This window comes from Argiope bruennichi, chromosome 9 (genome assembly GCF_947563725.1).
Source record: "Argiope bruennichi chromosome 9, qqArgBrue1.1, whole genome shotgun sequence".
NCBI lineage: Eukaryota > Metazoa > Arthropoda > Arachnida > Araneae > Araneidae > Argiope > Argiope bruennichi.
Genome location: NC_079159.1, coordinates 7,625,608 through 7,642,809, shown reverse-complemented (window position 1 = coordinate 7,642,809; position 17,202 = coordinate 7,625,608). Strand labels below are relative to the sequence as shown.

The following is a 17,202-nucleotide window of genomic DNA, read 5'->3' as shown; positions in this document are numbered from 1 at the left end:
TATCTGAGTACTTTTCATCTTTAATGAAAATAAAGGAAAATGTATATTTTCACTCTGTAAGACAGACCATTAGACATAGAACTACCAAAATTGTCTTTGGAGCTTTGGAATATTCATTACGGAGTAATTTTTTGAAATTTTAATTAGAATATAAATCAAATTAAAATCAAGCAATATTTTGGTATTCCCCCCCCCCAAACTTCCCAAAATATAATAGCCCAAAAATAAGTTTTTGATCATTTCAGATTTCAGAAAGTTATCTGTTTATTATACCAATTGAACTATTAATCTTTTTTTATATTTACCGTTAATTAATTTTTAATTTCACGGGTCCAGTTAATGAATTTTAATTAATATTTTAAAATATCTTTAGAACTACCCTAATTTTCATATATTTCACGGTTGTAGAGGAATTGAAATTGTTTTCAGTGTTCTACAGTATTTCCTTCTGGATTTTTCTTCCATTGTTTAAAATGAAAATACACAAACAAACGCTCGCGCACTGAAGCAAGAGACCATATTATTTATTTTCTATCATCAAAAATGCTTGTTTATCAGAAAGAATGCAATGGATGACTTGGAATTACTGTGAAGTAAATTGTTTCATAAAAAAACAGAAATAATTTTTATTAAAAGTAAAAGCATTAAATGTTCATTAAAAGTCTAGCATGGAAATGACACACAGTAAGAAGCTGTGTCATAATGTTGGCATGATTGCAGTAACTAAACATTAAAAGATTACTTTTACCCATTTTTTTGGGTAGAATGAACTCGTTACTTTAAATTAAATCATTGTAAACAGTGAAGAGTGAAGGATTAAATCCGAAAAGGGAAATTTTGTGCAAAGGAACTTACAGGTACCATATTCATGGGTTCCCCTGTTTCCACACCCAGTTTGCCACTTTCTGTTATTTTAATTTGAAATTCTGATGTTTCATATTTAAAACTTCGAATGACTTTTCAACTTTTTGACTAAATCAAAGTCCTATAAAGATTAAAAAAAATATTATCTGGTGAAATTTATTTTTATATCATCTTAAAGTATTTATTCTCTAATGACATTGTTATTTTTTGTTATTTTTCAAAATTTCTCTTAAACCTTTGGATCCGGCTTTTACAGGATTAAAATTTTAAATCCTTTGTAAAAATGGTTCTTTCTACGATAGCTCATGTAAAAGTAGGATTTATTTCCTCAATCGGGAATGAAATCTGATTTCTGGGATGTGTATGATCATTAAGACCGACAGGTTAAGTACAAGGAAGAGTCAGAAAATAAAGTGTCATTTGAGAAAAAGTACATTTATTTTAATGATAGAAAACAGAAACATACATTATTTTTCCACATAATCACCTTGAATTTCAGCGCACTTTTCCTAACATTTCGCAAATTCTTTTATTCTGCCGGAAAAAAGTCTTTTGGTTGCATCTGTAAACAATTTTGTACCGCACCAATGAGTTCTTCATAGGGTACAAATCTTCTTCCACTTAGCGCTTTCTTCAATGGTCCAAACATATGAAAATCGCTCGGAGCCAGATCCGTACTGTATGGAGGGTGTTCCAGCATTTCAAATCCCAACCCTTTTATTGTGACGGACGTCCGTTGAGCAGAATGTGCCGAGTGTTATCTTGCTGCAGGATGACACCTTTTCACAATTTTCCACGACGTATGGATCTGATTTCAGATCCAATCACAAAATCAAAACATCGTAATAGTTCTCACTGTTCACAGTTTCGTCACTTGGAGTGAAATAAACAGCTACTATACCTTCTGCCTGCCCGATAGTTCGTCGTGATATTAAGAAGTTCTTCCTCCTCATTTGAAGCGTTCTATCCATTCATAGATCTTGCTTCGCGATAAACAGCGGTCACTATACTGCATTCGACGAATAATGTTCGCAGGTTTAACACCTTCCTCAAACAAAAAGTGAACCACTGCTTTATTATTTCCTTTGTTCAGATAAACAAAGGACCAGCCATATTTAGCAGTTTGCTACAATGACAAACGCGGGAAAAAGAGTGACACCACCTTGCATAGAAGGGTTGTCGACTACACGAATTCAGTGGTGGGTAATAGCAGTGTCTGGAAAGAGAAATTGCAAAAGTCTCTTTACTTTTTGATTTTTCTTCATAAACATGCGTAATAATTTATGAACACATAAATAAATTTAATATTTCAATTAAAAGACGTAATAACCAGCATCATTTAATAGTGTATATTTTTAATGTGAGAGGCAATGTACAAATAAATAATTGCAATAACTAAACTAGTGGATGGAGTCTTCACGAAACTTTTCGTCTGTTCCTTATTAAAAGCTTTGTCGCTCCTCCCGCCCGTATAAAAATTCTGAACCTCAGACAAGGCCGGATTGACACTAGTGTTCAGATTTCTATTTTCAGAGTACAATGCAGGAGTTTTTGTGTTTCTCATTGAAGTATGGGGGAAAAGAGAGAAAGAGCATGCGTTTTAACGCCTTTACTTCGACCGATTGAATCCAAACAATAGTTTGATACAAAACTATAATCTTAGTACCAAGCAAACATCACATGACAAATTTCATTTATCTAAATCAAATATCATTCCATTCATCTATGTTCTTGAATTATTGCATTAATATGCATAAGAATGCGTAGACAGTCAACCCCTTGTCGGATTTGGCTCAAAATTAAAGGTCCATACTTTAAATCTTAGATCCGTGTACCAAATTTCTTTTATATATATCTTTTTACATTTTGTATTATCGTATTTGTATTTTGTATTATCGTATTACGTTCTCCACCAAACAGATAAGCAGACATATGAATGGACTTTGTTCAAAATGTGATTAGAAATTCGTGTAAAGATGATAGACCAAATATCATCTGTCTAGCTTCAAAGGAGTTTTGAGTCATCACGTTTACAGACAGACGAATAGAGCGAGACAAAATTCCAAAAATATAAATTGAGTTCGAATTTTTGATTATTACAATACCTTCTTTTGGTATACTTCCTAGATGAGAGAGTAAAATGATATCATATTTTTATTCAGATATAACAGCGAAACTGCATCTGCATTTTTGGACTCGAGAAGATATGAAACTCGAAGCTTCATCCAACTCTAGAGTTAGAATTTTTTTTTTTTCACGGTTACAGTTTATTTATTTTTTCAAATTTTGAAGAAAGCAAAATGACACAATGTTATTATTCAAATTGAATGACGATACACAAGATAAAATCTTTGTAAATATTATCCTTTTTATCTTAGTTTTAGAGCTCAATGAAGAGAATTTTGTATTTTTCTTCAAGGGAAACCAGAAAAGTCTCAAGTAATCAGCCCGACCTCTGTGATTCAGCTATTCGTTTTTAAACCGCATATATCAGTAATGCCGGCGACCGAGCACAGTCAAATGACAAATTTCCATAACTTCTTACTCCTATTCGTATTCTTCCTATTAATCTACTAGATCATTGAGCGATTAATAATTTGACACCAAATCGATAACCGAGATGTTAGTAGGGATTGCAATACCGCTATACCGAATACCTTTATTTTGAGTCATTTGTACAATTTTGTAATACCGGTATTCACAAGTTTAAATACCGTTTTTTCGGTATTTACTAGAAATTTTTAAAATTGTCTCCACTATATGTTCAGGGATTGCGAACATAGCAAAATAATATGCGTTTTTGTTTTTATGTCTTATGTCTTTGTTTTTATGTTTGTTTTAGGTCTTACGGTATTTACATAATTATAATGATTTTAAAAATGAAAATGAAAAAGAAGAAAAGAAAAGAACCAATTCAAATCTGATTAAGTTTAGAGTAAATTTTTTTAAAATGTTTTACCCACAAATCTATCCACATTCAGAAGAATTCGGTTCAATGATCGAAGATTATGATGACACTAATGTCGGTAGTGAAAAGGAATTGTCTCTTAAACAAAGATTAGAGTTAGCGGTAAATAAAAAAGAAATTTCAACGAGACAAAATACAGTACAGAAATCCGCTATATCCAAAACCATCCGACAAGAAATCGATTTATTTGAAGATGAGGAATTTAGAGGTAAATACTCGGAAAAAGTATATCGCGCATTGCTAACAGTACCACCACTAGCGTAGATGCCGAAAGAGCGTTTTCGACAGCTGGTCATTTTTGCACAAAATTACGTTCCAGGCTTAACGACAGTACAATTAACGCATTTTGTTCTTTAAGATCACATTTCAAAAATTTGTAATAGTACCACAGACTGAATAGTGATATTTACACTTATTTTGTGATTTAAATAAATAAGATGTTCCTTTACTTTTTTTGTGATTCTTTATATACTGTTATAATTTATAAGTTGCAAATTATTTTTTTGTGATATTTACCCTTTCTAATCAAACTGTTAAATAAAACACAGAAGCACCTGTGTTTTCTTTCTTTTTCTAAAATTTCTAATACCGGTATTAAAACCGGTATCCCGGTATTAAAATCTAAAAAATACCGAATACCGGTATTGAAATGTTGGTCTGATATTGCAATCCCTAGATGTTAGTTATTGCATCTCGATAAAGGGAGAGTGGAGGAAAGCAGTTTGAGAATCTCAACAGAAAATATTGCTACGGATTCATTCTATGGGTCCAACAAGCTTGATAACGCGTAACGATATTTTATTCCACAAGAAAACAGAAAGAAAAACTCAGCCAAAGCGTTCACAAAGACAATAATCGTAGAAATCAACAAAATACTATCTGACCGCAAATCACTAATTAAATAACAGCGTAATATCATAAAAAGACGAAAGCTTTATCTGTGATCAACAATTAATAGAGAGAATTACTGCTCGTGTGTGCGCCTCCACTTAAACAGCCTCCATGGCAGGATATAGAATTTATCAGAAGGATCCCAGATTTCGGCTTGTAATAGAAATATATCCAATATTCTTGTATTTTCTATAACCTCAATTTTTGTCTTCAAAGTCACCATTGCCGAAAAGTTTGCAACCAAGGCCAAAGGTTATTGACTGCATCCTTTCAGCATTCATTAAAATATATATCGATAAATATTTTTTTCTTACTACGAGACTAACTATTAAAGAGGAAAGTATTACAGATTTGCAACAATATTTTCTGTCATAATAAGACTGCAATATTCTTTTATGACCGAGATAATTATTTTTCAAACTTTAATTTCGCTATCTGAATGAAAAAATAAATTTAAAAAAAAATCCCGAATACATCAACAAATATTCTCTTTGCACGATTTCATATAACAGTTGAAAATATAAGCTAAAGACTGGATAATAATAAATCCAAATGGATTTTTAATTGATTACGATTTTGTATCCCTCATAGATTCGTCTGGCAAATAATGGGTAATATAAATCTTTCACAAGCAGTTCCTTCAAAAGTAGGGACAAAGGATTATTTTCCCAAATTTAATCACTTGAAAATATTTTCTTTGTAGATGCGAGTCCAAGACAAATCCTTCGAGTGCCTGAGATGCCATCCACTCGAGAGGAGTTACCACTCCCCCCTGCCGAGTATGCGGGTCCTGGATCGCCAATTTTCCACCGTTCTCCTCAGAATTCACCACCCTATTGGCTACCTCCACCGCCTGATTTCGACACTTTGCTGGATTATGCGACAGTGAGCAAAGACAAACGTAAGATGATTCTTTGTAATTTAGGAATTGAGTAATATGCAACAAGTTGTTCTCTAAAATGAACCAATGGTCTCCCCAAAACTTTCTCTCATACTTTCCAATAAAGGTGTTATTCCCCAAACTCCACAAAAATTATCTTGCATGGGATTGGCATACAATCGTACATAATATTAACCTTTGACGAGAATTTGGAATGCATCATGTGATATTTGGCGATTGATGCCAAATATTGATTGATATTTGGCGAGTATGCAGTTAATAGTATCCAAAAATCGAATATGTGTTTTAAACGTGTTTTTCCCAAATGATTGAAAACCAGATTTGATATAGAATTGTAATTGTAGTCTCAAAATCACATATCAAATTTGATATGTTTAAGTCAATGCGTTTTCAAATTATCGCATTTATATGCTAGAAGTACAGACCAACAAACATTCACCCCTTTGTTGGATTTAGCTCAAAATTTTATAGATGTTCATAATATAGATGTTAAATCTGTGAACCGAATTTTGTCTATCTAGTTCTCTTCATTTTTTAAAAAATGTGTATAATATAACTGTTACTGTATGTTTTTGTATTAAATGAAGTTTAATCATTGACACTGTAATTAAAATTCAAATTGTACGATAGTTGAAAAAAATTAGAGAGTTCGTAGTATAATAACAGAATGATTTTAGACTTCTGTAATAGTACGCGATGCATGACTATCAGAACTTGTAGCTTAAATTTATTTTTCTGAAGAAGCTATTCGATTCCACCGAAGAACCGTTGTGTAAGCATGACATGTAACGTTAAATCTGTCAGAGCCAAATGTTTTCCCGATGGTGTGGTGTAGAAGTTTGGAAAGGGCAGTACCAGCTTTTCCCTTGTCATCTGACCTCAATTCAAAATTACGAGATCCGTCCCAATACAGCTCCAGAGTTGCTTTACAAAAACGGGACGTTAATATTACACGTCCGCAAACTAAAAAAACTATTAAAAGACCCAGTTACATAAAATATTTAAGTAAAAATTTTAGCTTGCATTAATCCCAACGAATCAGCTGGTCGGCAAAGGCAGCTACTTAGTAATAAATATTTTATATATGTTCCTCCTTTTTGGATAATCCTATATAGGCTGTCCATCTAATTCACCTACCTACACAGCAAATTTATTGGAGAAATCATTTTCTAAGTATTGTTCTTTATGAAACACAATACTTTTTTTACATTGTGTATAATCTTTATATAAAACTATTAAAGAAATATTGAATTTAATTCTGTATCCTGCAGATTTGCGAGCTTATTATTGGATTATTGATAAATAATGACAGTAAATGTAAGATATTTTCATGAATTTGCAATGATGCTTCCCAGAGCAGTTAATTCCATCGTAAAGACGACAGTTTTATATATAGCTCTGATGGATGTTGAATGGATGCCGGATCAATAACTCCCGACTTTGGCGACAGAATTGACCAAATTTGGCATCAAAGTAGGTGATTCCAGAATCTTCATTAAATTTGGTGACTGGTCCATTAGGAAAAGAGTTAGGATGATCTTTCTAGAATTTTCTTTGCCCTGTCATGAAAATTATAAAAAGCAAGGAGCAAGAACTGAATTCAGTTGATTATTGAGTTTTTTATGCTGAGTTGGGAATTGCGTTGAGCTCAAGCGATTATTTGACTCGAGTATTAAGGCAGCCCTGAGCCGTGTGCGGAATAACCAGCAAGTTTTATATCGAGCATTGCATTGGTAGTAAGTTTGCAGCTGAGTTTAACTCAAGCGAATAGACTGTGGGGAAAGCAGATGTTTGAGGGACGTGAATAGTTGGGGAAAATCTCTCTTCCTGTCGAGTTCTCTCTGAGTGCTTTGTGATGTTGCGACTGTTTATTACAATTTTGCTGTTTTTGTGCTGCTATTGACTTAAGTGTTGTTCTTATGTACGTTTCAACTATGTTTTGTTGACTGTGTGCTCGTGTCTTTGTGTAAAATAAACGCTATTATTTGTTAATGAACCAGTAAGATTGTTTTAGCACACATTTCAGCACATTGCCCGCTTTTTTTAAGAAATTTTCCGTAACAATATATATTTTTTATTTCAGTTATATTATTTAATAAGCCAAGCTAATTTTCTTAAAATATTTTTATGCTATTCAGATTCTCACACGAATCCATCTAAAACAATAGAACCTGATCAAAGAGCTGACGTGAATGGTCCGATCACGTTACCCAAACCACATCTTATTATCCGAAAAAGCAATGAAATACCCAGAAGTACTACTCCGTTATCAACATTCAGCGGAGTGAAGTCTTATGAAGAAAGTCTGGAGGGACATTCAGAGAGATCTTCCACTTTACCTAAATCTCAGACTGTATCGCCATCTGTCGAAAGAAAGCAACACGAAACTACAAATAATAATTACGTAAAGGAGAAACCGAAAAGACATTCCGATGCCCAGATCAATGAGGCTGCTTACGAACTTTTGCAAGAAGAGCTCAAAAATTCCATCGCTCAAAAAAGGGGGCTGAAAGTTTGGAAGAAGGTCACATGCCCTGAACACGATAAGACGGATTGTTATTATATTACTGCCAAGTCACCGCAAGCAGAGGTTTCTCATTGGTTGAAGTTGAAAGGATTCTCTGAAGAGTAAGTTTAAGATTTTTTTTCCAATTATTTCTTCTCTTATCTTTTCTCAAAAGATACTGTATATATATCTGTTGAAATGCTTTCTGGTAACTTGTGCTTCCTTTTAAGAGACCCTTTTATTCCTGTCAAAGCTTTCTTTGATATCAGCGATTACCTTGTGAGCAAATACAGCAATAGATGAATGGTGTTCACTTGACATTGTAGTCATGTCAGAAACATGATGACATCTGCGCTTTGCTTGAAATCTAACTACCCATTATTATCCGAAAAAGCAAAGAATGCATTGTGTCTTGCGTCTTGCGTCGTTATTTTATTATTATATCCTTATCTGCCTGTACACACTGTATTGCGTCTTGAGTCTTACATCGTTATCACCTTGTAACATCTTTAACTCTCGCGTAAAATGTACAATGGATTCTATGAAAATCAGTATAAATCAGTAGTTGAAATGCGTCATGTCAGACACACTTCAAATATTGATTAATACTTCTGATTCAAATACTGATTAATACCTCTAATTGAAATATTGACTTTATACCACTGAGCGAATTCATGTTTATATGACATGTGCCATATATGCTGTTCTAATTATTGTCAGAACAGGAAGGACGCCGCATCAAAGTGCACCTTACCGACGTTACTACTCTCAGACATATAGTAAGGCGAAGCTACACGATTCTATGAACACTTTCTCCAACATTGGATAGTAATGAGTAATAAATTAGTAATAGAAATAGGTCATTTGAGAATGACTTAATACCACTGGACAAATTCATGTGTCATACGCCATATATATGGCTTTAAAGGTAAGGCGTGGCATCAAAGTATAGTTTACCAACCTAGCAATTCGCAGACATATGATAAGACGAAGCTACACGATTTTACGAACACCTTCCAACTATGTACACTACTTAGTTTGTAGTACCAGATGGTGCAGAGTTTTCCATCTACTAGCTACCAACGTCAAGCTCTAAATATTCGTTTTGGAAGATTTTACGATATTTGTTCTTTTATACCGGAATCAGAGAAGAAGTCTCAAACATCCATAATAAGCCTTTTTAGGTGTACGGTTACATTGAGGGAACCATGCCATTTATCAGAAAAATAATCATTTTTTATGCATCAGTTTTTGAACTAACAAACTGAAAGAAGACAATACTTACAATGCGGTAATAACAATGGCAAATGTTTCCGCCATCAACTGGCCTCTCAAACCATTAAACGTTGATTCAAGTTTAATTGGATCAGACATTTACATTAACCGTGTAGCAGAAACATTATTGCAACTTTTGAATCATCTGACTCAAACGTTGAATCAAATGTTTGAGTCAAAGTTGTAGGCACCGTGTAGTGCCAGTTTTAGATGACTTGTTCCATTATATTTATCGTGTCTCTGTTAGGATATTGAAAAATTTCGAGCGTTTAGTAGGATTTGAGAGATTTTAATTTTGTTGCCTCAAGCTGGAGCTTTTGACAGTAATTTTTATGTTGATTTCAGGACCAATAGAATTAATCGTTTTAGAAAGCACAAAATGACCTTTGGTGCTTAGAAAGTTGATTATTAACCCTTTATAATTCGGAAAAGTAATTCGATGCATAATTATTCACCTAATACAAAAACTTTTTTATCACTCGGAGAAATAAATATATATAATTGTTTTAAGTTGAATTCTCCCGATTAATTAACTTGAATCTTCTTATTACTCTGCAAGCATTTTTAACAATCAAAATTAAATATATAAAACGTCAAAATGATGCACCGTCTTGAATGGAGTGCAAAGGGGTAATTATTACATGCTTTTTTCCTTACTAGATTTATTTTCGCAGTTGAAGGCATCAATATTTCCGTGTAATATCTAAAGATTTTTACATACAATTCTGTACAAATATTTATCTGTGATACGAAAATAACATTGATTTTTTTTCCAAAAAGTACATAAACATTATTGGTTGATTCCATTTGACAGTTTTTTCTTCCAAAATAAGTAATCAACCACTCCCCTATAGAAAGACTTTGCCAACTTTCTCTCTCTCTCTCTCTCTCTTTTTTCACACCTGTTTCTGGACATTTAAATTTTTCGTTTCTTCGTGTAAATGGAACTTCTGCTATCCCAATGACCTTGAAAATTCTTTTATTGAATAAATTTAGTTGGATTTCATACCATTGTTGGGCGTTATTCATTGACTTGCCTGAAATTACTAAGAGAATTAAACAGTAATTTTGAAGATTTTTTTCGCATTTTTGTGAATTTGTTTATATGAAAAAGGCAGCTTTCATTTACCATATTCATCCAATTTTTTTATATGTCAGCCATTTTTACTTAATTACTTCTTTTGCTTACTACAAAATCATAAAGGAACGACTAATTTAAAATTGCTCAGTATACTATTTCAGTAAATATTAGCATTGTTATTTTAAAGTTAACTCAAGCACTAATGTTTCCATATATTTGAGAAAAAAAGGGAAGGAAAACCACCCAAATTTTTAATCTGAACCATTGTAGCTTAATAACATTTTCATCTGCTTTGTCTTTGTATGGCTTGACTGCATTTTGATCGTAACGCATCACATCATTTTCAAAGAAAAAAAAAGATTCAAGATTCATTTTATAGTCTGCACTGTCGTTTCTAAGTCAGGTTTACAGATTCAGAAAATTGCATTAAAATCAAAAGCGAGATATTTAATCAAATTTTAAAACATTGGAAAATAAAGTTCTATTTTTATTAAATTTTGTATCCCGCAAAGTATATAGAAAGTATGGCGACTTAAAAATATTCTTGTATAAAAAAATATATCTTTATGTATATAGTTGTGAATGACTTTGCCTTCATTTTTATCAAAGTATTTTTCTTTGTTTAGACTCATTTTTTAACTGCTTTTCTATTCTAAAATATTTTATTCCATTAATAAATTACGGAGAGAATAAAAATAATATTATTACATATAGATAATATCAAATGATATTATTATAAATTGGATAATAATTTTATTATATGATAGGATGCTAGATGATAGAAATAATCCTATTAAATCCGAAATAATAATTTTTGTTTTGATAGACGAAATAATAACAAATAATGTCCCTGATTATTTCACATCAAATATTTTCAAAACAATGTATTATCTCAATGAAATTAAACTTTGAATTTTTATACTTTCAAACAGTTTCACTGACAAAATGTAATTCAGCCAAATTTTAAGAAAAATGTTTTTTTTTTTTTTTTTTTTTTGAAACTGCTACAAAGATTCCTTGTTCTTTGCGTCTTGATATCATCGAGTCCACATGCACTCGAACATCTAGGCAGACAGACATTCTATAAATGAATTTCATTCACAATTTTCATAGAAATCTACAAATTTGGTAGTAAATTCATTTACCAAATTTCTGCCTTCTTGCTTCAAGCGTTTTTTTTTTTTTTTTTTTTTTTTTTTTTAGTTATCGTGTTTGCAAACAGACAGACATCATGCTAAAAATAATTTTTTCTTTTGATTCAGGGAAGTCTGAAACGAGCAAATTTGTCAAAATCTCGAGTACGAATTTTTTTTGGCGATTACGATACTTGTTTTATAATTCGTATACGAGAAAATAATACTTACTGTGCATCTTATGTACAACGCGTTTCCGATATTTCTCATTATTAATTGTGTATATCGCTTTATTGGAGCAGAATAATGAAATAATGCCATTCTTAAATAAAAATGTCATCATCACTTTTTTTTTTCCAGAGCCATAGAAATCTTGAAACCAATGACTGCAGAGATGCTGTTTAATTTGAAGAAGCCTCAGCTGGAGAAATATCTGGGGGAAGAAGGTTCGAAACTGCACAACTACCTTGTAGTGCAGAAGAATATGTCGGGGGTAAGTCTGGTAAAATTATGAAATTCCAAAATTCACACATTTACTGATAACTATCCAATAATACTTTATTTACTATGGGATTTGTATTAGTATACAAAAAGGGATGCTGATAGCAGATATCGCTATTACTGTTCGTTTCAGTATTCTAAGATTCTACCTTGCTAAAGGGTGAAACGCGGAAGGATGAGTGCATTTACAGAATACTTCGTCATTCTTTGACCTTCATTTCCACTCGATTAGACACTTTTTCGTTCAATTTTTTTTTTTCCTCGCATGTATGTGAATGTCGAACCTTTTACTCCCGTACTATTTTATTTTAACTCAAAATTGCGTATTGATTGCTAATATGGCTGGTTCAAGCATAGACGCCGGGAGATACTTACAGACGGCCATGGTACAAGTGGTGAAAAGTTTCCAGGGGGAGGGCACAAAGAATATTTTATATAATATCATTAAATGTGATCGATATTATCTACCGCTGTGAATTTCAAAATCTAATAAAAATTCAATAACGAACAAAACAAAGAAGTGTAAAAATAATAAATTTTTTTCTTTATTTTGTCAAAAATGGAATTAATCAAATGTTAAGAACAGAAATCTTCATCAGAATTTAATGTTTAGGTCTCTTAAAAAATAAAAATTTAATAATATTTGTTCGGAAAAATAAAATAATAATTGTATTAAATAATTACTAATATATATATTTTAGAGTTTATTAGATATTTAGAGGCCTATATATATTTTAGAGTTTAGAAATATCTACTTCGAAACGATTTTTTTCAAATTTTAATGAATTATAAATTAAGTGAGATTTTGACATTTTCTGTTTTAATAAGTTTGAAATGCGTCAAAAAGTATTCTTAGTCATAATAATAAAAATGTTTTTACAAAATATGTATAAAATTCAAAATGATTAAAATTAGAGAATAACATTATGCAGAAAATTGAAATTGGTACCTTTAAAAAGATAATTTCTTGAGTTTGAAGACAAATAAAAATATTTTTATGAGATTTTTTTGGAAGATATAGTTGGCCAAAATATGCTAATTTTTAACTATATTTTAATTCATTTAGTTTATACAGTTGACAATGATCTTTCTCTAATTTAGAATCCATGTGCCAGTTTTCTTCGCGATTAAACAAAAACTGGAGATTTGTATTAAATATATGAAAATATTCATCTTTATAAATATAGATTACTTGTTAGCATTTTGTTTTTATTGAAAGAATAAAAAACAATTGCATTTACTCTTTTTTTTACTATATTTATAAACTCTTCCTTGAATATAAATATAAATAATATTTAAATTTATAATGTGTTCGAAAATGAGTTCCAAAACTTACTTGTTTATTTTTCAGTATAAAACCTGTACATCAGAAGAATTGAAACTGATCCTAGCAGATCGACGCCAAAAAGCTGATGTTGTATAATAATATACTGCAACTGAAATGAAAAGATTATGTTTCTTCATTTGTTACCATCATTAAACGCCTAAAAGAAAAAGACAGAGGCAATTGTACGAACAATTTTTCTGAACAAGGCATTCTTTATTCTGAATGTAATAAGTACTTATGTTTTTATCTTATTTAATTATTTTACCAGCAATTTCTTACAACGAAAAGATCAATTGGAATTTGAAATAGTTTCTAGTAACATAAAAGTCAATACTATTAATATTTTTCTAATGGAATAACATTATGGAAACATTATTTGAAGATTTTTTTTTTCATATATTATGTAGTTCTGCTTATCTCAATAGAATATTTTCTTCATGATAGAAACTAGTGCAATGGCCGATTGGTTAACGAACTAAACCATTCTGAGACGATGCTCGCAATATGAATTGTTCTTTAATCAATTACAAATTTGCCATAGATTCATTTAGTGTTAAAATCGTTCGTTCTGAAAACCTCACCAGTATATAAAAATTATATCATTTCTTTATAACTTTGCTTCTAATAATAATAGATACAAACTTATATATTCATTAATTAAATTTTCCCCCTTTATAGGGATTTACAGAATTTGCCCAATATCGATTATTTTTTGTTATATGTTTAATGAAGTATATTAATAATTCCATTAGGAATATCGTCTGCAATCAGAACTGTTCTTTGATTAATTACTTACTGTATTATCTTTTATTCATCAAATACAATTTCTGATCTTAGAGCTACTACTGGTAAACCATAATTTTACGACATAAAACAATAAGTATTTCTTGGATTACATAAAGAAACAAACTAATAAAAATTCACAAACCTTTATGAATATAGATCTTTCGCTTTGATTAGAAATGATATTTAAGAATCTTGTTAGTTTTATTCAAAAATCTTCCTGATTTCGCACCAGTATTACTATAGAATCTTATAGCTTTCATTTGTTTACACATTTCAGTGCCGTAAATATTTGTGCACTCATTATTTTAATTATTCCTATATAAGTTTTCCTTTTGAAAGAATGAAATATTTCCCCCTTATATTACAAGTTTCTTAAAATCAGATAAAATAACAATTCGTTTTCTGTATTAATCTCCTGCGTTAATGTGATTTTTATTGTTGTAAAGTGAGAATAACTTTGGTGTTGCATGTTATTATCATAAAACATAGCTTGTTAAGTAACAAAAATGAGCTTTTAAAAATTAGAAGGATTTTGTTACATTCAGATTATATTATTTTAATAATGTATTAAATTTGTGTTGATATTGTTGTCATGAAACAGAGCTTTTTAAAATGTGAGAAAATTTCTTATGCAATCAATTGTTATAATATATGTACTTTAAGTATCATTTGTATACAAATGAATACAAAAATCAATATGCATTTTTATTTAGTGACGGTATTAATGATATTAAAACAAACATGGTTTCTTGTAATATGAATCTTGATACATAGAGTACATGCTTGTATTATTTAGTTTGACGGAAAAGAATGCTTTTGTCAAATTCTTAAACGCTCGTAAAAAAAATGTAATTACAAATTATTTTGTTAGCTTTAATGTATCAATTAAATTTAAAATTGCAATAATTAGACAAATACAATTTAGTAATTCACTGTATTGAATTGAATTTCATTTGATCTGTTTTCAAATAATATTTAATTTATGTTTTTTATTTTGCTGTTCTTACGGATATCTAGGTTAACTAAATGTCTTTTAAGATTGAGTTGTGAGAAAGAAAAAGGTTTATGAGACTCTGACAGAAAGTGATACTCAATTAACATATTTTTAATTTTATTTGAAGAAATAATTTGTATCATAATTATAACTTGTGATTTCAAAAGAACTGGAATTGATTTCCATAACATTTCTGTTTCAGCTCTTCACTTTTAAAATATTGGATAATCCAATAGATTTAAGAGTATTTATAAAGCTCTTGTGTTTCACATTTGAAAAATATCAGTATTTCAAGTTCCTCATTGTATTCATTCCATCTATATGAGAAACTTTTATGTATTTATTCAAGAACTTTTAAATATCGAAATGGAAATGATGCGTATATTTTTTTACTTTATTTTTTTTTACAAAAGTTTGATTATATTTTTAATTTTATATAAAATGAATGCATTATGAGGGAATCAGAATAAAGGTATTTTATAATTTTTCTTTTGTGATTATTTTTCTTGAAATCAAAATTATAATGCCTGAAATTTCAAAAAGTTCATTCTTTCTAAAATATAATTGTCTAACAATTTTAAAACACACACACACACACACACACACACACACACACACACACACACACACACACACACACACACACACACACACACACACACAGACACACACACACACACACTTTATCAATTGAAGCTTCGGTTAAGTAAGATTTAAGAATAGATTAATGTAAATTATTCTAATAGCCAATATTGCCAAATATATAATAAAAATCTTCTTTTACTTTGGATGAATGCCTTAAATTAATCAGGTATATAATCAAACCAACTGTTAAACAGTCATTAAGCATTTCACTTCTTGGCGAAAAATTTATTTATACTCCTCGTGATTGTTAGGTAATTTAATTTGGCGAAAAATTCAACTATTTTTTTATGTATCAGCTCAATATTTTCCCAATTGACTTCATTTTCAATTGAAACCAATAAACTTAATTTTGAAGAAAGGTTTTTTGAAAGAAATTAAAAATATTTCATTTAAATCATTTGCTTTTATTTAAATCCTTTCCTGCTTAAAAGTTAAAAAATTGTTATGAATTTTCAATATTACTTTCCTGCTCAGTAAGTCTATTGGTAAGAAAGCTAGTTTTAGCAATATCATAATGGCTGTTGAGTGAATGGCATGCGGCCTTAGCGGCAACTTAGTAACCATTTGGCGACTTGGCAGCGAATTTGAAGGCAACAATGAAGGTACCCGAATAATAGAGAACCTTGGCAATATATTTATTAGGGTTTAGTTCCGCAGTTTGTTCTAGAATATTCGATGCATCATCACGGAAACTATAAAAGTAGAAGTGCACGGCCAGAAGTAATAGTCGAGTCGAGCTCAAGCGAGTGGTTGAGTTGAGTTTTTCTTTGGAGTGTTGATGTCCGATTCGTTTTTTCCGAGAGCTTTGTATTGTTGAAGTTACTTGATACCGATTTGCAGCTGTTTACTGCAAGTGTTATTTTTGTGTACGTTTCGTCCATGTTCTGTTATTGTATATGCGTGTAGTATAAAGCATTGTTATCGCATATTGAGCCCGTTGAATTTTTCATCCAAGACGAATATTCCATCCCGAACGGAATTTCCCATAATAATATATTACTGAAATCCTGAACAATCGAATAAATACATTCGATAAAAAAAAATGATCGTAAAATTGAATCTTTGCTTTTGTTGATATTTTCACTATGAAATTTGAGCTATGCATCCTATAGTAGATACCAAAGAAAAAAACGGGAATATTCTTCAATTAATTTTCTGCTACTTTTCCAAAATTTGTCATACTTTGATTTTAAATTAATTGTGTAATGTTGAGAGTCAAGTTCGCATGTTGGAAAACATTTTTCCAGTTGACTGATTAGGTCTATAATCTATACTTATAATAAAGCTCAATGTGTGTGTGTGTGTGTGTTGGCACTCTACAGGCCAGACC

The 17,202-nt window shown here is 30.7% G+C and overlaps 1 protein-coding gene across 3 annotated transcripts in view; it reads left to right on the top strand.

Moving 5' to 3' along the window:
* The window catches only part of LOC129983684 (epidermal growth factor receptor kinase substrate 8-like), a 107,114-nt gene extending 91,510 nt beyond the window's left edge, over nucleotides 1-15,604 (top strand). For all 3 annotated transcript variants that reach the window (XM_056093268.1, XM_056093266.1, XM_056093267.1), the window contains exons 18-21: nucleotides 5,427-5,624; nucleotides 7,763-8,252; nucleotides 11,980-12,112; nucleotides 13,472-15,604. In XM_056093268.1, the coding sequence (XP_055949243.1) occupies nucleotides 5,427-5,624; nucleotides 7,763-8,252; nucleotides 11,980-12,112; nucleotides 13,472-13,543 (893 nt within the window). In that variant the 3' untranslated portion in view covers nucleotides 13,544-15,604. The remainder of the gene's footprint in view (nucleotides 1-5,426; nucleotides 5,625-7,762; nucleotides 8,253-11,979; nucleotides 12,113-13,471) is intronic.
* Nucleotides 15,605-17,202: the final 1,598 nt, after the last annotated feature.